Below are 25,416 nucleotides of genomic sequence, written 5' to 3'. Positions count from 1 at the left end.
GAGAAAATTCAGGATTCTCTGAGGATATTGCAACTTAAGCATTGAAATGGCTTACATCTTCTCTGGGCAAAGAGATGCTAAGCCTCTGTTCTCACAGCTTCAGCTTACAGTGCAAAAAGTCTTCTGTCTTTTATTACTGGCAGAGGTTATACTGCCATTACATTACCACCGTGCAACTATCTAAATTAATGTAAAAAGAGACAGTTATCTGCTTTTAAGTCTATTAGTGAATATTATTTCTTTATGGATAACATGCAGTCATTTATTATCAGCCTAATATATATTTTTAAGTGTAAGTTCAGCTTCTTTTATTTCTTGAGTCAATAAAAATTTGTACAAAAAGCATTATGCTCCAGAGCTTGCCATTTGAATGAGCTTTTTGCTATCAGAGTCCGTTTTCCTAGTTTATTGATAAACACTTTTGCAATACAACTTAAGCGTCAGTACTGACTATCTCAAAGCTACTGGAAGAATATCATCCGTACTGTTAGGGTTCAATCTATCCTTTCTCTGTCAAAAGAAAGAAAGAGAAACAAGGAGCCTATTGTCTAATTGGGGTGCCTTAAAACAGAATGAGTCTGTTCTGCATCCACGTGGGAGAAAAACAGGAATTCATGCCAGTCTTTGGATAAAGACTTCCACCTTTCTCTTCTTCAAGTGGGAACAGTGTTTCTGCCTTCCTTTCTTCTGCTTTCTGCTTGCATTGCACTTCAGTAATGGAAAATTCTCATTAGTCTGAAAATCATTTGGGGTTTCAGAAATTTGAGGATAATTTACCAATGTTATACTTATTTTACTTATTTATTAACGTGAGCATTTGTATAATTTAATGTGCTGGAGAATAGAATCTTTTTTTTTTTTTTTTTCCTTGCAACCAGAGCGCCATGATGCACTTTATGTTGTGGGTGCATTAGATGAAGCCATGGAGTTACGAGGGATGAGATACCATCCAATCGATATTGAAACCTCTGTAATTAGAGCACACAAGAGCATCACAGAATGGTAAGGATTATATAACACCAGGGCCCTTATATCTATAATGTCAGGGTTTTTTTCTCAGATATTGCAATTGAGCCAGGAAATGGCCTGTCAGGATGGTCACGAGATTTGTAACCCCACTGTAAATATGTCCTAAGGATTAAACTTTTCACAAACAGTTTTAATGGGAAAGGACTGTTTTCTGCTAAGATAGTTCTGGGGTTTTGTGTGTGGTTTTAAGTACAAGTGAAGGATTAGACTTGCAGATTGAGAGACCCAAACAGCTCAGGTAGGTCAGTAGCTATTTCTTGGAGTTTGAGTTTTATATTCTAACCAGGAAAAGCAAACTGGTGGGAGTTCAAGCTTTAGGAGTGCTGTTATTAAAAGGAGTAAGCAAGCAAACATTTCAGATAAACGAACACACTGATAAACTTTATTAGTGAACACACTGTTACTTTTGAATTGGTTATTAATCAATCAAGCGGTGATCAAATCAAGGTCACAATGCAAATGGAAGCAATGAGTTAGTAATGGTGTTGTCTTAATCAGTGTATCACATCATCAAATGCACACAGCAGGTAATCATTTCCTGTGGCCGACATGAGAACAAATTGCTTTTCATTAGTTTTGCATCAGAGGACTGAGTCAGGTGGTTGGTTTGTTTTGATATAACCTCAGCTCAGCTCTTTTTCTTTCAACTAAAATGAACCTGTCCCAACAGCCAGGGCAATTTAGCAAGTATAAGATGTGACTCTCCATTTCTCTTTTCAATCCTGGTTGCAAAGGTGTGGCCTGGAGCACTTCTTAATAATGAAGAATGAAGCACAGCAACCGAACTGGCTTCTTTAGTCCAAACACCTTGCTATTTTCTTAAATATCTGTTAAAATTAAGGCAGTTAATTGCTTTGCTGACTGTAACTGAGGTTTTGCCTCATTGCCTCCTCCTTAGAGCATCATCACTGCTAGTAGTATGGCCTTGTTCCAGCTAGCCATTACACAGGGTGGTGGATTCTGTGTCTTCATGTGGACCAGTGTGAACGCTTCAAGGATGCCGTGAAATTTTCCTTGAAAATGTGTCACACCTCTATCAGCAGTGGATAGAAAGTTTTCTGATCTAGTTATGGCAGTGTTCAAACCAGGCTGGTTGGGGCTTCGACCAGCCTGGTCTACTGCAAGTTGTCCCTGCCCATGGCAAGGGGGTTGGAACTGGATGATCTTAAAGGCCCCTTCCAACCCAAACCATTCTATGATTCTATGATTTAGGGCAGCTCTATTAGAAGATGGCCACAAATTCATAAATTGATGTGTTCAGCACTACCTGTTTGTCAGGGATTTGTGTGGCCTCAAAGTGTGAGCTCATGGCACACCACTTACTAGACCAGGTTGCTCAAAGCCCTGTCCAACCTGGCCTTGAACCCTGCCAGAGGTGGGGCATCTATAGCTTCCTTGGTCAGGCTATTCCAGTGTCTCACTGCTTTCACAGTGAGGAATTTCTACATTGTATCTAACATAAATCTCCCATGTTTAAGTTTGAACTCTCCCCTGTTTAATAGCCAGTTAAATCTTTATATATGCTTTGTATATGCTTTTCTTCAGATGGGTGCATGAGCCTCTGTTCTTGTTGGCTGCTGTTGTTTTGGTTACAATGGCCAATGAAGGATTTAACTGTATCAATACCTATCACAAACACCAAGTACTAGGTATGTGCAGTCTGTAGATTGTAAAAATAGCCTCAGCTTTAAGAAACACATGCCTTTTTTTGTAGCATTCAACAGTTCTGAGGAACACGGTGACTTGTTGACTAACATGTGATCCTGCTGTGCAACTTCTGTCATTGAGGACCACATCTAAAAGGCCATTCAAAATTATTCTTGTCTCTTAAGAAATTCTAGCACAAAATCAACAACCTCTAACTCCGGACCTCCTGTGTCTCTATGCATAACAAGCAACAGAGTGGCACCATCTGGTTTTATTGTAAGGTATAACTACGCCAGGCATTTTTGACAGTGTTTGTAATACTGCAGAGTACCTTTACAAATAATGTATGTGTATGTGTTTTAATTAAAGCACGTTGTTGACTCATTTGAACTTCAAACCCTTGAGACAGAAGCAGAATGTAGTTTCCCGGGATTTGCTAAGAAGTGTTTTTCTCTCTCTGCATAATGACACATAGGTAAAGCTACAGAAGGTATTTGGAGAAGAAAACCATTATGAGCCTCTTTTTCTGGAGGTGTTTAAGCAGTTTTCTTGCTTTTCCTGAAGCATTTGGTGGGATAGAAGCAGTAGGAGGGACCATTCCCGTCTCAGAGCACTGGCTGTGTTGCAGCTGTTGGGTGTGACTCCATAGTTTCCTGAGAAAGTGCAGCCTTCCTGGGTGCCTAGTTTTTTGGTTTGGGTTTTTCTTACTCATCTGGGCTGCAGAGTTAATGTATTCATGTGTGATACATGCTGGCCAATTTATCTTAATCCCAACCGGTGAGAACATAAAGCACAGTATTTCTTTTTACTTGCAGTGGTCACCAGTGAGTTACTGTCATGACATATGAAATGAGTTTTACATTAATTCGAAATCTTCTTAGGAATGTCAATGGTTCTAGGGCTTAATAGAAGCTTCATGAAGGTTTTGGGAACCAGTTCTGGGACCTCAGAAAAACTAACTTCTCCTAAGCTTAGGGAGCTGCTCCCGAATCTCGCCATTAATTGCTTTCCCATGTAACAAGGTAACAGTAGGTGTAAGGCACGGTTTCAAGTGCAAACTTATATTTTAATAAAACCTCCCCAGGCTTTTTGGTTACAACATACATAATACTAATGTCAATGTGAATGCAGCAATCCATGAAAATTCTAGGACCACTCTGAAGATGAAGACCTGTGCAGACCATTTAACGTTAATGTTGACTTTGTTGATGTTCAACATCAATCAAAACTTTCTAGAATGCCTGTGAAAACATAGTTCCAAATTAAAACTCATTTTGTAGCGGTACCGAGTCAAAAGGAGCCTGCAGAGCTTTGCTTTTTTGCTGCCCATTAGTTTTCCAGATCGATAAACACGTAAGAATTCAATCAAATAGTACTTTGGCGGGATCTGAGAATGATTTCTTTTTTATTAATACTAGGTACTTTTTCCCTAAAGTGCATTCTATTAAACATCAACATAGAGCACATTTTCATAGCTAACTTTTCGGCAAAGTAAGATATGTTACCAGAGTACAAGGTTTTTCGGAATTGTCTTGGTAGACTGAAACAGTGCACTTCTGTCTCAATCAAGTGTTGACCTTAGGGTAAGCAGCTCTTCTTGAATTTGGCTTATATACGTAATATATTCTAACTTTCAGGTGCTTAGACTCAAGACAGTTCTGGGAAATTATTCCCTGACTTTATAAGGTAAAGCAGGGTAAAGTATAGGGCTTGATGTAGGAGATACATGTGTAGAGTATCACTGTTTATGCTATGGAATAAGTTAGAAGAAATAAGCGTCAAAAGTACAAGGAAGAATGAGATTACCCTTTGTGGAGCCTCAGTCCTGCTAACCTGTGAGACCTCAGAGGCTTTGGAGATATATGTAAGTGGGGAAGAGGATGGAGGGAAGCATACACCAACTTTCATACCATCCCAGCCTCCATATTTGGGAAGATAAATGCATTTTTCCTTAGCCAGAAAAGATGCCCAGTAGCAGAAACCAGAATTTACCTGCTTCAGCTGAAGGGCTTAACCAAAATTTTGGACTCTTACACAGGTGGTTTTAGTAAAGAGAGAATAGTGTTCCCTTGACCATGTCACCTGTTAATAAGGGATGTAAAAACCGCTGTCCCCTTAAACCCAGCAGAAATAAAACACAGCAGAAATAAAACAGATGGAGACACTGCTTATTCCTGCATAAACCAACTGGTCCAGAGGAGTCACAGCTCTTCTGTGCTGAGTTCTGACCTGCCTGGGCAGCAGCCAGCCCAGTCCAGAAGGCACGCACTGAGGAAGCCCCCTCTCCAGCCAGCTGGGGACCTCTGTGCAGCCTGCAGTATGCCACATAAATGTTCCCAGAGCTCCACACCCCTTTGCTAGGCAGAGTTTATCCCAAAGGTCTTTCAGCTTGGGCTGTGTTCCTGCTGTTCCTTTTGGTACCTCCTCTTTTAAGCTCCTTTGCTCTTGTGGGCTGCTCTTCAAAAAACCCCAGAGAAGACACCTCCCTGCACACATCACTCATGCATGCCTCCATGAGCACAGCAGTGCTGTGACAGTTCTCTGGCTTCAGAGGGAACAGCGTGTTGTCTCACTGCCTCCCAACATGACAGGCAAGGATTAGACTCGAGTTTCTGTGAAGTTTAGCCTAATACTTAGTGTTGCAGCAATATTAGAGAGCTAGTGGAGCAGTTGTTCTGCCCCTGCCTGCAGACATGTTGTCTCTCACTACCTACACTTTGTGGTGAGCATGCAGAAGGAGCCCAAGGAGCTGAAACAAAAGGTAACCAAGGTGGAATGAAAAGGGTGAAAAATAAAATGGGTTAAAAGGAAAAACACCACTAATACCATTTGTTTTTTTGTTTCAGTGCGGTGTTTACTTGGACAAATTTGTTGGTCGTTGTAGTTGAGCTGGATGGATCAGAGCAAGAAGCTTTGGACCTGGTTCCTTTGGTCACCAACGTGGTCCTGGAGGAACACTATCTGATTGTAGGGGTGGTGGTGGTTGTGGACATTGGTGTAATTCCTATCAACTCCCGTGGAGAGAAACAACGTATGCACCTACGAGATGGATTTTTGGCAGACCAGCTAGATCCCATCTATGTGGCCTACAACATGTAGTCTTGTACCTTAAAGCTTCCATGGACTTTACTATAGATGTATAAAATTTTTTGGTGTCCACTAAAAAGTGTGCAGATAAGATGCTGACACTCATCAGAATGGAACTGTTTCTATTGCAACTTTTCAAAGCAGTCACGATTGGCAGGAAATCAAATGTGAAATGTTTTCTTTTACCACTAAATTTTAGACAAGAAGGACTCTGGGGTAAGGCCCTTCAGTGTGTTGGAAAAGCCCATTTTAAACTTTTCTTTTTGCTTATTGGACAATACTGCTTTTTGAGTAACTGTGGCTTTGTATTTTACATTAAGTAAGCTGAAGTAGATTTTTGTTTTTTATTCTGCCCTCCAAATGGATTCTTTTCAAACAATTTGCATACTAATACAAAGAAATGTTTTCTTCGTTTGTTTTAATATGTCGTAAAGAGCTGATGAATACAGATCCGTTACTAACTTAAGCCATTTTAGATCCCCACGTCTTAGGAATCTATGTAGTGGTACGAGGAGAATACCCAAAGTAGCACCTTTCAATTAGAAATCTTGCAGCTTTCTGTCAGAGATGCTGAAAGCCCAAAGGCCAAAGAGCCTTTGCCGTTAGCGTTAGAATGGAAGAAATTTATAGATAAGGTGTATTTCGGCGATGAACTTGCAAATATCTTTGTACTAAACTAAAAAGATAAAATAAGTTAACTACTTCTTCTGTAATTATGTACAAAACGTTTAATTTATTTTGATCTCTTTAGAAGTATAAAAGAGAAAAAACATTCAAGAATATTAAACTCTTGAGATGTTTGCTAATATAAAAACAAAGTGTTGTATTATCTTGAGTGGATAGTATCACATCAAATATATATATATGAAATATAAATTCACTAATGACAAAAGATTTTAAAGTTTAAAATGCAGTACTTGTCACTTGCATGGTGTCTCCCACTGTAGATAATCAAATGTTACTCACAATTTTTTTGGAAGAAAAAAACAAAAAAAGCAATCCTGGATTGCTAAGTGTCCCTGTCAAAAAGAATCCTCTAGATACCAGCAAGTGGAATTATTGCTGCCTTTAAGGCAGTGAATGAATTTAAGACTAAAAATGCACTACAGTAATTTTCTTTTCTTTGCCATGGAGGCAACAATAAATATTCGTGCTGGCATGTGCATACACTTGTTAGACTTAGAAAAGGCAGGTTGAGGAATAGCACTGTTGTCTAGCTGCAGAACTTTGTTGCACAATTTTTCTCATTGTTTTAGTTGGTGTTTTTATTGCTATAAGGAAATGTTTTGGGGTTATTTGCAGAGTTATCAGTTTGCCTCTCAGCTAGGACACGTAGCTCAGTGGCCAGTGCATCCAGTTTACATTTACAGGAAACGATTGTTTCGGTGGTCTTTAATTTATTCCTCAGCAGAGAGGAGTGTACAGTCACTACAAGCGAATTGGCACGAACCGTGCATCTGCTAACTAGTCCCTAACAGCATTGAAACATCAGAGGAACCAATCTGCCTGTTGAAAGAACGGAGGAGTCGCACGGTCTCCAGGCCGAGGCCGTCGCGGGAGAAGAGTAGGAAAACATGCATCACAGCTGCCTTCATTTTGCTACCTTTGGATAAAAGTGAGGTGTGATTCCCCAGTTCTGTTCTTTTCCCTGAACCCCATGCCCCTGTTTTTTAAATCCTTCCCCCTCCTTCATGTGGTTGTAACTGAATTGACTTGTTTGTGATCAAGAGTGGGATTTACCAGCTGCAGTCCAAGAATGCTTTTCTTATTGTCCCAAATGACGTACATGTGCTGGCTCTCATTACCGGATATGCATGACTAAGATTGTGGCAGGGCAAATGTAATCATGTTTATATCACGTATAAGGGAGTCTCGATGCTGGGTGTTTAAAATCTGTTTAAAAGGTAGGGACGTTTTAGTCTGCATGTACAGTACAGAGCATCTTGCCACATCAGACACGTTTTCTTTCTGCCTTCACTGTCCTGTGAATAGCCCCATTCATGCTCTGCAGACCAATCCTATATTTTGTCAACTTCATTTTCTGCTCCCTAAAAAGAATAAAATCTGTTCTTAATGGCAAGTTGTTGTAAGGTTTCAGACAAGATGTTGATTGATTACAAACATAATTGCAGTGTGTGAACTAACTTGTGAAGTCCTGCTATCGCTGATCTCAGAACTGCAAAACAAATCTTGCTGTCGTTCAAAGCATCACTTTAACCTTCACGAAGTCAACTTTGCATTTGTAGAGAATAAAAGAACTGCAATGCAGTTGTGAAACGCAGTTAATAACAGCTCTCTTCTGCAACCTGTCATCCGTGGTTGTTAAATCCTGAGTTAAGAGAAATTATAAACTGAGTTTCTGGTTTTGTTGTGCAAGCAAAAGGAAGGAAACATATAAGCACCATCAGACTGAGCAATAAAGAAGGATTGTTCTGTATTAGAAACTGTACTGTAGATAAACCATTCATGAGAATGTATAAAATGTTTGTCTTGTGACCTTGTGCTTTTGGAGTCAGACAAAACCATGTAATCAACTTGATGCACATGCACAAAAAAAAGAGGGTACACAATGAACATTTAAACACAAAACTAATCAAACAGGAGCAGATTCCTCATGGTGCTTGTTTATTATATATATTTAATCCTGCTTGACACTTTACCCAAGGGAAGACTGTCCCTTTTATCAGTTGAATGTTAGCAGCGTTATTTCATAGAGTGTGGTGACTGGTTAGAGAAATTCATGTAACTCAGCCAATCACAGTTTCAAACAAAAATTTTTATGTGCAAAGGACAGCAACCTTCTTGTATGTTAAACCACCAGTACGCTTTGTACATCTGTGATAACGCCTGTTTTATATTCAAATGAACAAATAAAAGCTTTTATTTTTGTTGCTCTGAACATATCAGTTTCTTAATTAGTCATCTAAAACGGAGCTCCCGAGGCCCACGGGTGCTCGGTGCAGGAGCGTGGAGAGCTGTGCTGTAATTTTATTTTGTTTACCTCTCTTGTTGCATAATTTATTAGTACAAATCATTCTACTTTTAACGATGTTTGAATACTGGTGTGGGCATTTCTTGCTGAAAGACTTTCATATGGCAACAAATGGGTTTTGTGAAATGTTTTTTAATTCTTTTTAATATATTCCAATATACTGTTCACAGTTTTGCTGAAAGTGTAAAGATTATTGTAAAATTGGTAACATTTTGTGAGAAGCAATAACAAGCATTAGTACTGTAAAACCCCGCAAATTTGTCACTTATGGCTTTTGTTGCGAGGTCTTGCGACCAGCGTCCTGCTAAGCAGTGGCTTAAGGAAGTTATGGATCCAGGTGTTACATCTCTGCTGGAGCTTTCCACCAGTGGAATTATATGGGCAACTGCTTGGTCACACGTGTGGGGCTAGAACCCCTTGTTGGTTTAGAAACCTTGGACGACCAGATGAAACCCCAGGGAAATGGGATGTGCCAGTATCCGTTGGCTTCTCCAGAAATGCTGTGATTTCAGAGCTGGCTCTGAGCAGCAGCAGCCCCCGAGAAGAGGCCCTAGCTTAGATTTTCCAAACATGATTTCAAAGGGTGGAATTTGGAGTGCTTGTGTCGTTCTAGCCCATCTGAGAAGTTCAGGGTATAAAAGCTTGTCTCTGATGGCTCAGATTTCAGGTTGCTCGTCACAAGGGGCAGGTGCAGGTTGGTGGACCTGCAATTTTCCAGAGCAGAAAGTGCAGCACAAGAAGTGTGGGAGTTAAAGGGCAGGTTAGGGGCGGCAGGAGGAAGAGGACGGCAGAATGGCAGCTGGTTCCTGATTGGATTTTACAAATGATTCTATAAAACAAGAGAAAGGGTTTTACTGGTTTGGGCTGATGAGATTCAGGTATTTAAAAGGTCAAAATATTTCAAGTACACATCTTAAAAATGGGTTTTGCAAACAGGGGTTGAAACACTGCAAAGACGGTGGGGAATCTCAACAACAAAAAATGGAGTAAGGTCAGAACAATTTCATGCACAATAAAAGCAGCATAATGTATCATCATCAGGTTGATATGAGCAAGGTAAGAACAGGAAAGAAGCTTGTTAAAAGACCGTGCAGCTTGGTGTGTGTGTGGTTTTCAACACAAAAATTGCTTTATTTGCCCCGTCACTGTCATCCCAGGCGGGGAAGGGGGGGACGTGCACAGAGATCAACAGCAAATCCTCATCAGTCACGTGAATGGAATCACAGGAGAACAGGTTGGGGGGAATGTCTGACTTTTACCAACAGCTTTCTTCAGTCAGCAAAAACCTGTTGTAATAGGAAAAGATTTTGGTTAAAGCTGGCTGAGATCTGAAGAGGAAAAAACAGAACCAGATCTGACATTCTGAAAGTAGAAATTAATCATTCCATTTGGGGATAAAATATGAAAGTTCAACCTGAGTTATTTTTTGATATCCAGAGTGAGTGCTTCTTTTGGCAGCCTGCCTTCCCAAATGCTGTCATTCATCTTATCATGATCAGCAGGCTTTCCTTTCCAGGATATTGGAGGATATCACCTTAAAGCTGGTCCAGAAATCCTTTCAAGGCTTGCCTCAGTTGTGCTGTACCTCACTGAAGTCAACATCCTTGAAACAGAAGCTTTCCCTTTCTCACCCAGCAAACCAACATCAGCCCGTTTCTGTACATTTTTAGCATGCATCCTGATGCTGAAAACTGCGTTAAAGGGTATCTAAAATCAATCATAGGTTCCCTAAGCAGGTCATGCTGCATCGTGCCAGCCACGATCAGCACCAGGAGTGCTCTTACACTGCTTTCTGGTCTGCATGGACAAGATTTTTTCAAAGCCAAGAAACTGTTGTATTCTCACAACACAATAATTAAACCAAAAATGATTGTAACATATTGTACAGCTATGGCCAGCTAATGGGCTGGCCCTAAAGGCACAAAGCTGATCTTGGTTTAATTTCATGCTTTGATAGGTTACATTGACAGGCTTCACAGAAAGGACTGTCCTGTGGAAGGGACTGAAGGAGGGGTTAAAGATAATGGAAGCACCACAACAGGGAAGGGTGTGGAGATGGTGAGGAGAGGCACTGAGAATCGCTGTGCTGAGCCGTCACTGCTGAAGAGAACACTGGTGGCCGAAGCCTTAAATGAAGGGCAGGTTTAGGAAGAGCATTTGGTGTAGAAGGGAGGTAAGGCTAGAAAAGAGAAGATTGTGCCTATGGAGGTGAGGGTCAAGTAACTGGGATTCCCTAACCCAGTGGTTCCAGAAACCTGATTTTAGAGGTTTACATTTTAATTTTCCCACCTAGGGGAGCCCATTTTAGGTCAGGGAGCTCCAGGTGTGGGTTCAGAGCCCTGCTGCTCTTAGCACCCAATTCAGTCTGGCTTGGGTGAGCACCACCTGCTGAATTCAGCCAGGGGGCTTTGGAATAAGACCCAAGAGTGGAAATGCATAAAGGACAGATGTGCAAGATAAGCACAGAGGTTATCCCAACCCGAAAGGTGCAGGAAACTAAAAAAACAAACAGGTCAGTATGAGGGAACGGCAGGACTGAAGCAGGGAAGTGCTGAGGGAAGACCGGGGTAAGGAAAACAGCTGCATGCAAGAAGAAAATAATGTTTCCATGAAGCAAGGTTGGGAGGGGAGGATACGGCATGGCCAGTATCCAGGGAGCAGAGGAAGACAAGAATTTGAGCCGACAGCTGCCCAAAGGAAATCAGTGACTGAGGAGATACAAAGGAATTAAACTTTCCATAGCAGGCACACATGCTTAGTAACAGTCCAAGATGCCTCTCACAAACGTTTGGGTTCAGAGAGTTCCCTGAAATCCACAGGAAGGTGATTTTTGTGTGTCACCTTCCCCCCACACCACACGCAGCTGCTCACTGGAGTGAGGATGCACACTGGTGCGCATTTGCTGTGCTCGTGGCCTGTGGGGTGGGGTGGGCTGTGCTGCAGCTGCAGCAGCTCAGCCCAGGCTTGTGATGGGGCAGTGATGGAGTGCACAGCCCACAGATGCCTGGGTGCTGCAGGGGCACACATGGTCCTGGAAACTCACAGCGCACCCCACCAAAGCAGGGTGCAGGCCTGCGGAGACTGAATGAGGAGCGTTTAAATCCTTCCCTTCCCTCCTCCTCCAGCTCTTTGGTCAGTAAAGAGACAGAAAAAAGCAAATGAAGTGTGGCCTCAACTATAATTATTTTTGTTCTTTCAAAGGATGGAACAATCTTTTCATCTTGGGGGGAAGCCTTTTAACAGACCAAGGGGCTTTTAACTTTTGTTTTAAGCCATAATATATTATAAATGACTGATAGAGATCACTCCGTGCTGAAGATTTTCTAACAAAGCCCAGATTGTTCTTAAATGAAACCTTTCACTAAAATGTTCCCATTTCCAGCAGATCACGTAACGGAGCCGTACCCTCACTGCAACAGCAGCACAACTGCGTTTTTGCTGTGCGTGCATGCAGACACGTGCACTTTCATTGCACTTCACTTGCAACTACTTCACTTACAACTTACACCATTTACTTCTCCTGCACAATAAAACCAGTGCATCTGCAGGAGAGAGACAGAGCCAGGATGCACGTGTCAGTCCTGACGTGACAAAGTGTAATGTTGGAGAAAAAAGCAACCAGAGACGCAGGTTATAACTGGGCTCATTGCCTGTCTGACTTAATTTGAGGTAAAATATATTTGTTCTGTTTTCCCAGTTTTGATTCGGAAATGCTGAGCCATAGGGAAGGTAACAATTGATCAGTGGACATGTTGAGAGCACTTGCTTGGTGCAGAGCTGCACTTCAAGTCATACTCTTTGAACAAAAAAGAACAAAAAAAACATGGGCCCACATTTGATGTTGGTTTGAACATGGATTAACACTGTGTCAGAGAGAGAATTTTCATGGGGGTCCTTAAAGGGTGGCAAGAGTTAAACGGCTTCCTCGCTGTGCCTGGGTGTTCCCCTTAGGAACTGCACAAGTATCTTGGAGGGCTCTCCTGGAGTTCAGCGTGATCAGTCCCTCTCCGCTGATGCAGAGCTCATAGCCTGCACCTCAGTTCGTGGGGGAAGGCCAGGCTGCAGGAGCACCCCAGTCCCAGTGTGCCCCATGGGAGGTGAGTGAAGCGAGGAGTGCCAGTGGGGTTGCACACAACCTCTGAGGTCAGAGGGATGTGATCATGCGAGGAACTTGAGTTCAGTAGATGGGAAGAAATTTGCCTGAAATTCCCTTCAGGGCAGCGTTTGCTCCATGAGTGCCCTCGCACAGGAGCATTCCTGCCCTGAACACGGGATCAAGGCAACCAAACCGTGGACTGAAACGTTGCTGAGAAAAATACAAAAGTAGAGGATAAAAGAAAGTCAGAACAAAAACCAAGAGGATCCTTTCTCAGCCCCAAACCCCACGGTTACTCCTTTGGATCCTGTTCTCCACTTCCATCCAGTGAGCCCTACTGAAGTCACATTAATAGAGATTGTAGAGGTGGCCCATGTAAAAGATGTTCAGGAATGTCCTGATGGGTGCCTCCAACCCTGCACCTGAGCTGTGTGTCCTGTGCAAGCAGAGTCCCCACTGACTGTCATTGTGTTGTAAAGTGACTGTTAAAAAGGGTTGAGGTGCCGAGGTGAGAAAGGAGAGATTTCACCCACATATCAAATTGCCACCCCATCGTCCTCCTGCATCTTATGGATGGGCAGGAGAAAATGGCCCTCCTCTTCCTTCTCCTCTTCCTCTGCCTCCTTCTCTTGCTCCTTTGCCTCCCCTCCTCCTCTTCTAAATGCTGCTGAAATCACTTTGAATGTCAGCCATAACAACTGCCATTGTGCAAAGCTCCTCCAGGCTCCAGGAGCTCTCAAGACTTTAGTCCTCAATCAGTCAAGTTGGAGGACCTCGAATCACCATTAACTGTCACAGTGATTTCTGCCCTGCCGTGCTGAGGCTGATGCACAGAGCACAGCTTCTGCATCAGTATGCAGCCTTCTGAAAACAGACAACAAACAAAACCCAAGGGCTGCTGCAGGACAGGGGACTCTGGACATTGCTTTGCTGCACCAAATGGTGACTATAGTAAGTGTGAGAGATGGAAACATTCCTTCTGGCCAGGGAGGTCCTGACCGGAGATCAAGGTGGGGGCTGGCTGTGGTGGCCAAGCTCTCCCCAACGGAGGAGGGCTTGGGGAAGGATGGTGGCACTGGTTATGGGGGAGGCACAGGCTGGTGTAACTCTGCCCAGCCAGCCGCCATGCTGGGAGGTTGGTGCTGGCTGGGCCACACCAGGCAGTGGGCACAGGTGGAGAGCAGCAGACCAGCAGTGGGCACAGCAGACTGGCCTGGGCACGTGTTCAGGAGGCCTGGAGCTCTTGAGCTTGACTTCCTGGCTGCTCTTTCCCTGCACAGGCCTTTCCTGCAGCAGCTGATGCTTATTATTGTCAATAGCTTTGTCAAGGAGGCTCCTGCACCGGGCCAAGCTCAAGGTGCCCCAGAGCTTCCTCAGCTGGAGCTGGTGGCAGAGCCATCGCAATGGCACGGCACTGCAGGACAGATCCAGCGCCCCGTGGCAGGGACCAGCTGTGTGAGCTGCCTCCTGCTCCCATTCCAAGACCTGAAAATCCAGCGTCACCCACTGACTGGAGTGAAATACAGACCCAAGGCCTGGGTCCTTTTTGCACCTACCCGAATGCTGCACAGGGGCTCAGCATCCACACTGCTGGTGGGACAGGGTGAGCGGTCCTGGGCTCTGGGTCAGCATCCAGCACCCACTCCCAATGGCTTGCTCAGCACAGAGCAGCTTCCTCATTGCTGTGATGGCCACTGTCATTAACATGACAGAATTAACATGCTGCTGGGTCCAGTGTCCGCAGGAAAAAATAACAAGCAATTGCATTACTGAGCTGCACATCTTTCATTTCTTCGGGGGAAAAAGAGGAGGCTTTCTGGCACTGATGGCCATTACAGACTTGTGAAAAGGCTCTGTCGCTCATTCAAGTGTTGTGTCAGCCAAGGAGATTCTCCCTCTAGTGCATAAGCCACGCATGGCAGAGTTCCTGGCTGTGCTTTTTCTTCGGGAGGGAGTCAGTGTCGCTCCTTGGCAGGGATGAGCCTGGGGCTCCTTGCCTGTGCTGTGCTGTGCTGCCTGTGCCACTGGGGCTTGGAGGCCTCATTTTGCTCCCTCCTGAGAGCACGCTAGACCTGCACAGCTCCTGTACATGGATACGGATTACTCCTCCTAACAAGGACAGTTAACCGGCTGCCTTCATCAGCCCAGGCGTGCAGGCTGGTGGCTCCCTTTTTGCTTTCAATGAAGCCATTTCTCACCTGGAAGGCTCTGTTAAAGTAACAAGAGTGCACTGCTGTGCTCAAGCGTGGTAGGACAGCGGCTCAGCACCTGCCTGAGCGGGCTACACCGTGCTCTTCCCATGGGAGCAGAAGCATAGGAGGCAAAGACCTTCCCATGGGAACAGGAGTGGAGGAGAGGCAGAGACTGAGCCACCTGCAGCGGCTGGCTGCCGGAGATACCTTTTCCATTCACAAAGTGGTTAAAAACAAAGCAGTGCTCTGGCTTCACTAACAAACATTGCTGTGTGCTGCAGAGGTCCTTTCCCAAGCACTAGTAAAGCATTTCATATAACCAGCTTCACAGTGCCTTCCCTAGGCAGAGCTCTAGTTTATTTTTAGGTACCTCTCTGGGGCAAATCCTATTTCCATTGAAGCTTTACACCAGCTTAGTTTTCACGTCCAGGGAGTTAACAGAAGCTGGCTGGTGGCTTTGTAAACAAACACATTGCTCTGCCTCTTAGCACGGCCCGTTCTCCCTCTCTTGGCCTTTCTTCTGTATTATCTTCAATTATCAGACCCCCTCTATGTAAAAATGCTCTGCAAAGCAGACGCCGTGCTTAATTTCAGCCCCTCCATCGCTGCTTGCCTGAAGGCATCTTTCCATACTGCATTACTGGCTCCAGGGCCGTCAGGCTGGAGAGGTCTCTGGGCAGGTATGGCTGTGGGGAGCAGGATCGGCAATTTAGAGTTAACCTTCTCTCGGTTCTTTTCCTGATTTTACAATTCTGAACCTTTTGCAACCCAGCATTTCTTTTTTAGAGAGCATTACTCAGGGTCTAGCATGCTTCTGAGCCTTTTGACTTCTGTAAATAGGCTTTATTAAGATGAAATATGACAGGTTTCTCAAGGTTCTGGGAGGTTTATGAAAGCATTTGGAAAGCATATTCATGGCTTGCATATGTGCTCTCTCTCAGTGCAGCTAAAATTGGCTGGGTAGCCCCTAACTACCGGTAACAAATCCCAAACATACCTCACATACTCGGTCATTTAAGATCTGGAGAGTCAAATGAGCCCTGAGCTGGGCAGCTCACTCCACCTAAAGGAAGCAGGAGGCAGAAACCACTGCACCTCCTTAGTAAAATAAATAGAGTAATAATAATAACGATGATGATGACAAAAAAAAAATAGCAACAACAAAAACCAGACAAATAATGCTTTTAAGACCAATGCTCTACGAGCACTAAGACAGAGGCCTGTTGGCAGTGGTGAAGACGCAGGCAGCAGCTCAGAGAAAGCCCTGCTCATCCCAAGAGTCCTAGTGGAAGGAAATTTGCTGGATTTGGGGCAGTCCAAGGATGAATAGCCTCCTCCCCTTTGCAGAGGTGGTGGTGACAGGCCCAGCATGGGACACACAGCAGGTCACAGGGGACCCGTGTTAAGCAATGTTGGTGGGAAGCTGCCCTGGCATTTCCAAAGTATTTAACCTGATTGCTTCTGATACTGACCCTATTGATGACAGCTGAACCAGCAACCGCATGAAGGGAGGGCAGCTGGGGTTGCTGGTGAGCAGAGCCATGCTTGGGGGCTGACTGCAGTTATCAAATGGGGAGAAGACCTGGGAAAGAGAGCGCAAGGGGGACGATGATTCTTCTTGATCCCACTTTGCTGGCTTGAATCAGCATAACTGAGTCATTTGCAATGCAGGCACACGCTGTGCTGGCTATTGGTATTTAATCGAGCTTCACCACGATCAATGGATAAAATTTGCTCTCAGGTAAAATGCTATGACTCGTGTAAGAACAGAAAAGTTTGGAGAGTAAAATAATAACAGAGGCTTCTTTTGAGGGACATTTAAATATTTAAAAGACTTTTTTTTTTTTCCTCCTGGGACTTACAGGCCTTGCCAGGTCTTAATTCCCACCGGGAAATGCTTCATTTCCACAGGGGTGCCAATTTCCGGTGTCCTTCCTGCAGCCCTGAAGTCACAATGGGGCTCCAGGACAACCTGCCCTCTGTAGCTCATCCTAAAACGTCCCTTTCTCTTGGAGGTGGCTGTGGGACATGCCCTGGGAGCATCAGCAGCAGCCTGAGCCTTGGCTGCCTCCAGCCTATCACTGGAAGCAAGCTCTGGCTTCGAAAAAAAGCAAGGAAGACAGAGAGCTTCTCAGGGCTGTGTTTCTAAGAGAAGCACTGCCGCTGTCCAGGCTGGAGCTGGATTCAGGGAGCCCTCTCAGTCCCCTCACATACAATTATTTCATTAACGAAACATATGAGAGGCAGGCTCATGGCTGGTGGCTGAGACGGAGAGGAGGCAGAGTGGGGCCACTGCTGGGAGGAAGCACAGGGAGAAGGGAGTCTGCAAGCGCAGGACCCAGCATTAAAACCAGAACATGATGGACATGACCCTCAGAGGCTGCTGGCTCTGAAGGGGCTGGAAAGACTGATTTTTGGTGCCAAGAGCTGTGCTAAGCGCTCAAGCCCTTGCACAGACCCAGCAACTCACCTTGAGTCAGGAGCAAGGTCCCTGTGAGCAGAGGTACAGCTTCCCCCATGCACAGCCCTGGTCTGTCTAGGTAGGGACAAGTGAAAACAGCGGACACACGTGCACACCGCAGGACATGAGGACAACTGGCCAACATCAACACAGAACTTCCAGTGAGGGTTTTTTTTTTAAATACATTTATTAACCAATGTTAACACATTAAATGACTCTATATATTGCTAGTCAGAGCAGCTTACAAAATGCCAGAATGCATCATAAACTGGACAGCCACAATGAATAATTACAATGTGCATAGTGGCTAAGCTCAACACTTTAATATAGCTTTATGATTTGCAGAAAAATTAATTTTAAATCATGATTCCTAAAACAATCAATTGTAATTTTACCTAAAACTTATACAAAACCAGGCCACAATCTTTTTTTTTTGTTTTGTTTTGTTTTTTTTTTCTTTAAAACACACAGTTTTCACGCTGTAGTAACTTGGAAATGTGCAACCGTGTCAACAGAGACAAAAAAGCCAAAGTAACACGAATCTTACTTTCATGCAGCTATCAGTTAAATATTACATATTCTGGAATGATTTTACACCAAAAATATTTCCACAATAACTTGCTTTCATAGGGGTGGATCGAAGTTTTGGAACTTGTAAAGTAATCGAACAAGATTGTTTTTTAGTTGTGAAGTGTTTTACAGTCACAACACAGAGGCGACAAAAGTTAAGTACACATTTATCAGGCAATAATGTAGCTATGGTAAGACGAGTTACCATCTACTTCCTATTTTTTTCCAATCAACTTACCACTTAATTTCTGCAACAGATTGGGCATTATTTGGCAGCATCTAGTCAATTAACTTAGATGACCACTGCTAAGTAAAGCAGATCAGGATTTCAGTGGTAGTTCACAGAAGTCTGAGTTATATTTTCATCTTTACAATGACCCTGACAAATCCTAGAGAAGACTTTTTGAAAGGCTTTCCTCCTGATTCTTCAGCTTCCATCGTTCCATCATGTAATTGCTTTCAATAAATATCAAAGATCTAAATAAATATTTACAAATTATTCCTCTAACTTCTCAAAAAATAGCTGGATGATTAATGGGCATATGACTCAGTCTAAGACCAGTCTTTGAGAGGAACTAAAATGTGGAGTCACTTGAAAAGAAAAGCTATTTAAGTAAGCTTTACATCTATTTAAAAAATTGTCTCTGAACATGGATGCAATTCATATATCTATATATAAAACAAACAAAAAGAAAATAATTTTTCAACTATCGATCCATTCCTATTGGTAATGCTTCTTAATCCAGACATTCCGCAAAATACAGACTTTTTACAAATCACGGCATCTTTAATACAAGAAAATTAACATGCATTATTCTTCATTCTGAGTACAGTGATGGAGCTCATTATTAGGCAATGACCCATTACTACAAACATAACGGCTTCTGTGAAACTTAAGTGCTTTTTCTCCTTTTATTATCAAGTTACAATGGACCAGGCGACACCAGATCATAGGCAGTCGAATGACGTTGGATTGGGGGGCTGAAGGGGGACGCAATAAACAAATTTGTATGCCTCCTCATTCCGTGGATGAATAAAGGTAGTTGGGTTTTTTTGTTGGATTGGGTTGTTTTTTGGCTTTTCTTATTCTCGTTACAAGCACTCATGTTAGGACAAAGATGAAATGTGCAAACTTCAAAATTTAAATATTCATTTTTCTCTAAGATCCAGCTCAGTAAAAGATTACCCCAGTTCCCTGTGATTTTAAACTACAAGATCAAAGCTAATATTTTGTTATAAAAGTTATATATTGAAAAGAAATAATGAAAATAAAACACAGTTGGGAAATATTTAAGAAAAAATACGCAGGACTAGCACCTGCTGTGTCAACCCTGTTCCCTAAATTCAATCATGTACCCACTGGTATAACCAATAGATAATGCCTTTAAACAGTAAAATTAAGCTGAACAAAACCAGCTCAACAAGGTTAAGAAATAAATGTTACATCAAGGTAGTATGCTTCACTTTGCTGAAACAGTTCTATACTTCTTACATTCAGATCTAGTTTTTAAATGTTCCTTTTGTTAAACTTGCGTGATTTTCTTATTTTTAGATCTGCTGTTCTGTTTAAAGATTAAAATCTCTGTAAAACCTAAAAATGTTTTAAAATTTGCCGAAAATGCAACAAATCCTCTAGTTTAAAATTAGTTAAAGTAACCAGCTCCCACAGATGTGAAATTCATTTCGCTGACAAAATTTTTGGAGGAGCATTCAACAGAAGATTGAAATTACTGTGCAAAATTTCTGTTACGAAAAGTGTTTAAAGGCTGGTGCAAAATGGGAAGCAAATTCTAAACAATTTTGGCTTCTTGGAAACAAAAACCGCTGTGTCTGAGAATAGCAATCATCGGGGTGGTTTGCTAGGGGAGGAATAGCTCTTTCATCTTTTTCTGCGGCAGGTACGTTTGTGTTCGGCATGCCAGTGCTCCTGCTGACACTTGATGGAGCAGTAGGAAGTGTTCCAGCAGCAGTGGTACATGGCCTCCTCTTCACAGTTGTAGCACTGGAGAGAACAAACGAGATGAGATTAACACCCTGGTAGGATCCCTCCTTACCAATGAACAAATGTTCTCACCTGCTCATGGATGCACCAGCATGTGCAGAGCAATACTTCTCTTTTATTTATGCTCGGGGCATCCAGAGGCAGGAGGGCATTTTTCACATGTGCTGACAAAAGCAGCACTCTTTAGCAAATCTGCACAATGCTTTCATATCTTCCAGAGTCTGGAATACTGCTTTTGAAAAGAAATAATTTCTCACTTAAGAAAACTCATCTCTCAGGGCAGTGAACTGGCATTTTTCAGCCACACAGTGTGTCTTTTACCCTGCATTTGTATAAGAGCACCCTTTCCTATGTCTTAAAAGCTAGGATAAATCAGGAGGCACTTCTGGCGTGAACAGCTTCTGCGCAAGCTTGAAAATCAGCATCTCCGAGGTTTCTTTACAAGAAATGTGATGTGTCCAGAGGTTTCTGGGTAGCATGGTTTTGGGCTAGGAAAATCTCCAAAGTCACAATACCAACATCACTGCAGAAAAGATTAATTTGTTACCAAGTGGTTTGTTATAGCCCATTTAGGGCAAATCTGCAAGGAGGCCACTGTCACTGGGGTTTGCTGACCAACAGAAAGCGCTGCAACCTTGTGGGAAAAAAAACCCAACCCTGTGCTGCATCAGTGCTACTAAGAAGATCAAGAAGGTGCCTTTTCCTTCAAGTCTTCCAGAAACAAGAGAAGGCCTGTTGTACACAGGATAGCTACACTGGCTCTTGCTCCATGCCATACCTGCCAGGAAGGCACAAAACTCCTGAAAGAAAGAGATGCTGCACTGCCGCAGAAATACTTGTTTCTGGGGAGTGCTGCAGCAAAGAGGATTTCTACCCTGTCGCACACAGAACACCCTCAGTTTCCTGGTAGCTGAAGGAGCTACCTGGAAAATAACCCCGTGGCCTCTGAGGAACTGAAAAAAGGGGATCAACATGGTGGTCAACACTATGGGTAGTCAAACACACGGTATGGCACCCAGACGGGCAACATGCCATGTCTCCAGGTGGGTTTATAAATTTTAAGGGAGTGTTGTAAAAGCATTAACTATCATTATGACAAAATCCTGTACAGTAGGGTGGCATTCCTGCTAAAGGAACTAACCTCGAGAGCCAGATTCTAATGATCTCAGATTTGTCTTTCTCAAGTCTGCTCAAAATCAGAGAGCATGTTTATGAATCCAGTCTGAAACGCTCATTGCGTGACAGGGAACAGAGGGAGGGATATCACAGTCTGTGCAGGCTGCTATCAAACCACAGAATAACACACAATTTTCTTTTTATGTCCTAGCTACAACATTGTTAATAAAACAGGCACTTACAAAGAAAACAAACCCAACTGCCTTAAAAGAAAACAAAAGCACACAAGCCTACACACTACTAAAAGTCAGATCCAAGAAAGCTGACATTTACATTGGCTAAACTGATAACTATTTATTTACATCTGCAATAAAGGGACTGCCCTGGCTGCATGAGAGGGGAACCTCTCCATTTTCCTTTCATAACTCAGCTCCAGGGAAGTTTATTTGTAGAAATGACTGCAAACAAGTGTGCTCTCAAGAGCTGTTCTCCTGGTTTTTCATGTTGCTGGCTGCTCACAAGCCTATGGGAACCATTAGGATCATCCGCTGGAAAGGGGCAGGGAACAGCTGTCTCTCTATTACATACAACATGGGCCTCAGCCCAGAGACCAGCTTCACATCTGCTTGCTTGGAGAGATCAAAAAAAGCCAAGACAGGAGAGGACAACTGACATGTGGGTCCTGCACTTCCCTTTACATATGTTGGCCATAAGTGTGGGATGTAAATCTCCACTTAAAAAAGGAAAACAGTGTCATCTAAGCTGGTACCAGCACACGTGGCAGAAAAGGCAAAATGCCAGCTGGCCTGAGGCCTCTTCTTTCCTTTGTATTTTCCTCTTTCTGAATGTTACCAACCAATTGGGGTTTTGTTTCAGACAGTACACATCACAGACAACGCTCATTCACTTAAAATCAACCTGCTGCAACTTAGAAAAAACATACATGTAAATATAATTGAAAGAGAAGTTAAAAATTGTCTATAAAAATGATTTATGTGCCAATTTAAATGAGGATTATATGCAAATAAAAGAACTGGGAGAAATTAGAAAGGAAACATTGTTAAGACCAGCACTCTAGCCTGTATTCTGGGGGTCATCAAACTGTCTTTACATTTCTTCCCTTTGACTGCTATTTACTTCAGGTAAATCCAGATCTTCAGGAGGTATAAAAATTAAATTGGGTGAAGCCAACTGTGACGAGTTAGAGCAACAGAAAATACTGTTCTATAACTATGTGTTAGGATCCTGAGAACTGGGAGTGCATCTTCTCATGTGCCCATGCACCACCGACAAAAAGATCCCTTGATCCTGACTGGACTTTTTTTAGGCATGAGAAAAAGACAACTATAGCATGAATAACAGCAGCTGTATTCCCAAATGTAGACATCTGCATTATGCAAAGCCAGAGGTCTCTGCTTCTAATTAAAAAGCAAAGCCACCAAAACTCATTCAGAATGTGTGCTAATTACATGAGATTTTGGTAAGGAGGTATCATAATAGCAGCATACAAGTGCAGTACTACACACCAGGGACAGTCATTAATATCACTGAAGACAAAAACCACTGGGGAGTTCTGTAATTGGACCAACTCCAGCCGCCTGAGGCTGTGTGTTGGCAGGGCAGATCCATCAGCTTGAATGCAAAGGTGTTTATCCTTACTCTCCCTACTACCACATGCAAACTAGCTGCCTGTATGATGCCTTCATTTAAGATGGTGATGGACAGATAGTTTTGGGGCCACAGAAATGGGCAAGACTGTCAAATACTCTTTGTATCTTTAATCATCTTGCTCAGAAAAAGGGTTTATGCACATGATTATAAGATACAATGATGTGGTACCAGGGCACTCTGTGATTAAGCTAAGGGATATGGTAAAGGCATATTGGAGTAAATGAAAGTAAGTTTCAGGGCTCTCATAAATTCTGCCTTCAAAAACACCAAGAAGTAGCTGTTGCTTAGTGTCCAGGCTTACAATCAAGTTACTGTGATTGAGTTACTGCGTGTCAACTGAATGGTCACAGCAGGTCATATGTGCACTCTTAACTTTTGACAGAAGAGAGCTACTTTGACATTGTTCTATAGTGGGCAAAGGCAATTCAATTTCCTTCTCAAGTGCCATAGGCAAAAGCATGCATGCAGACACCAGCAGCTGTGATGCATTAAACACAGTAACTTGATCAACTCGGAGACCTAAATAACTTCTCTGATCTGCAGAGAGGTAGATGGGGAGGAATTTTCTAACTGACAAAGACCCAAGCAGTGCAGTATTGTACACCCACAGCAAAACCTCTAGTAGGAACAGAAATGAAGACCCTACAGGAGCTCTGGCACTTGAAGTACTTCTCTTTACAAAAAAAGTCATGACTGTGATAGTCTGCAACCAATTGTCTCGCCTTAGTATTTTTTTCACTCTTCTACAGAGCAGAGTTTTCTCTGCAGGGACCATCATTTAATCTGTAGGAACAAGGACTAATGAGGCTGAACACAAAGAGCCCTTTACAGCAGAAAACAAACAGGAGTTGCAGGACGGAACCTGGGTCGCTGTCCCCCGTCTCAGTGGCAGCGGGACGGGTGTCCAGCGCTGCTCAGACCAGCGTGCCACCTTGTGGCAAGGCACCCGCATGCTTCTCAAGCTGTATCTGGCAAAATCAAGGCTCAGAAGGAGTACCCAGCCTCCTGTATGTTATAGAAAGCTTATTACAGTGCACTAGGATTTCCTGAACGATGGCTTTTAATTCTTTGTTCTATGAAAATTAGCAAAGAAATACCAAAGTTTGTATTGTGTGCCAGGCTCATTGCTTCTCAGCATAACAGTTCAACCTGTACTCAAAGACTAGCAGCACAGCATTACACTGCTTCCACTTGAATAGATGCTATATAACTGTGCAAGAGAAGACACTTCTAGGTTGAGAAGAACACAGAAAACCAGAATAACAAAGAAAACTAGGGAAAAGTTTGCAGCATGGAATAGAGTAAGTCAGATGTCTGTTTTCACTTTTCTAAAGGGCAAATAGGTTTTTTGTAGGCAATGCTGCAGATTTGGGCTTAAGGACTGAACAAGGGAGAGGAATATACTTCAGAAAGTCATGTCTTATATACAGAAGAACATAAAACAGCTGCAGAAAAATCTAAGAGAGGAAAAGGCCAAAAGGATATCACTACCAGCATTATTAGCTGGGGAATCCAAATCGACGCAGCCAGGTACTGTGTCCTCTGGGGCCTTGAGATCAAAGGAATGTCAAAATAATGTAAAACGTCTCATATGGAGTAAAACATGTCTCATATGGAGGAAAAAGTATTTTGATAGTAACATCTGACTGGACTCACGAAGATGGTGCTGTTAACACAACATAATTAAGATGGAAAGCAATCTGAACTTTGAGTCGAAACTTGGAGGTTAAGAAAATTTGAAAGCAGTAATATGAAGGAGAAAACCTTAATGCTGAAAGACCAGTGAAAGAGTGGTGTAGTTAAAAGTAAGGAAAAAGTCAACTTCAATTGCCCTGCAGTATGCATTATACTTTTCCACTTACTCTCTTGTAATAAATTTTTAATGCTTACCCACTGCTTCTTCTTGGTCTGGGAAATCAGTTGTTTGTGCTGGCCTGCTAGCTTCTTAATTTCTTCTAAAAATTCTTCTTTGCACTTCTCCTTTACCTGCTTACATTTTCTGTCCATCTCTCCTTGTGCGTTGGCCACAGCTTTATTTACAGCCTGTCTTTTTTCTTCTTCCATCTCTGTACGCAGCTGCCATACCAAAGCCAGGAAAACAAGTCAGTGGACAGCTATTGGAATAGAAGTATCTTCTTTAAACCTCTACTCTTTAAACCTCTCTTACTAATGTAGCTGGAGGTGACACAATTAGAGATTTCTCCTATTCAGAAACATTCAAAATTAAAATGTCACTTTATTTCTGTTCTGCTAGGCAACTACAGAAACAGCTTAACAGCTCCCATGTATGTTTTGTCAACATTCAGTCTACAAATTTATGAATTTATCTTAGACACAGATTTTGTTTTTTTCAATCTACAACTACATATAAATCTACAGCAAGGGCACAATGGAAATACAAAATAGAACATCCCTGAGTTGAGTAAGAGGTACCTTTTAGGATTCATTGTTGATGGGACTCCTTTGCCCTTGCTCAGTTACCTAAAACTTTGGTGTCTTAATCCTAAAGGATCAACAGTTGAACTCCCTAGGTTCATTCCACAGCCCTTCAGC

At 42.8% G+C, this 25,416-nt stretch overlaps 2 protein-coding genes across 10 annotated transcripts in view; one reads left to right on the top strand and one right to left on the bottom strand.

Annotated features, from left to right (window-relative positions):
• Positions 1-8,662, top strand: part of DIP2C (disco interacting protein 2 homolog C) — a 320,370-nt gene extending 311,708 nt beyond the window's left edge. For all 4 annotated transcript variants that reach the window (XM_062621536.1, XM_062621534.1, XM_062621535.1 and 1 more), the window contains 2 exons: positions 879-1,002; positions 5,523-8,662. In XM_062621536.1, the coding sequence (XP_062477520.1) occupies positions 879-1,002; positions 5,523-5,775 (377 nt within the window). In that variant the 3' untranslated portion in view covers positions 5,776-8,662. The remainder of the gene's footprint in view (positions 1-878; positions 1,003-5,522) is intronic.
• A 9,641-nt stretch (positions 8,663-18,303) lies between these two features.
• Positions 18,304-25,416, bottom strand: part of ZMYND11 (zinc finger MYND-type containing 11) — a 111,306-nt gene continuing 104,193 nt past the window's right edge. For all 6 annotated transcript variants that reach the window (XM_062621514.1, XM_062621511.1, XM_062621515.1 and 3 more), the window contains 2 exons: positions 24,754-24,939; positions 18,304-20,076 (listed from right to left, as the gene is read on the bottom strand). In XM_062621514.1, the coding sequence (XP_062477498.1) occupies positions 19,954-20,076; positions 24,754-24,939 (309 nt within the window). In that variant the 3' untranslated portion in view covers positions 18,304-19,953. The remainder of the gene's footprint in view (positions 20,077-24,753; positions 24,940-25,416) is intronic.

Source organism: Pezoporus occidentalis, unplaced genomic scaffold (assembly GCF_034315485.1).
Source record: "Pezoporus occidentalis ecotype Australia unplaced genomic scaffold, CSIRO_AGI_Poc_V1 ctg23, whole genome shotgun sequence".
NCBI classification, from domain to species: domain Eukaryota; kingdom Metazoa; phylum Chordata; class Aves; order Psittaciformes; family Psittacidae; genus Pezoporus; species Pezoporus occidentalis.
The sequence above is the reverse complement of the archived record's forward strand: the minus strand, read 5'-3'. Positions and strand labels throughout refer to the sequence as shown.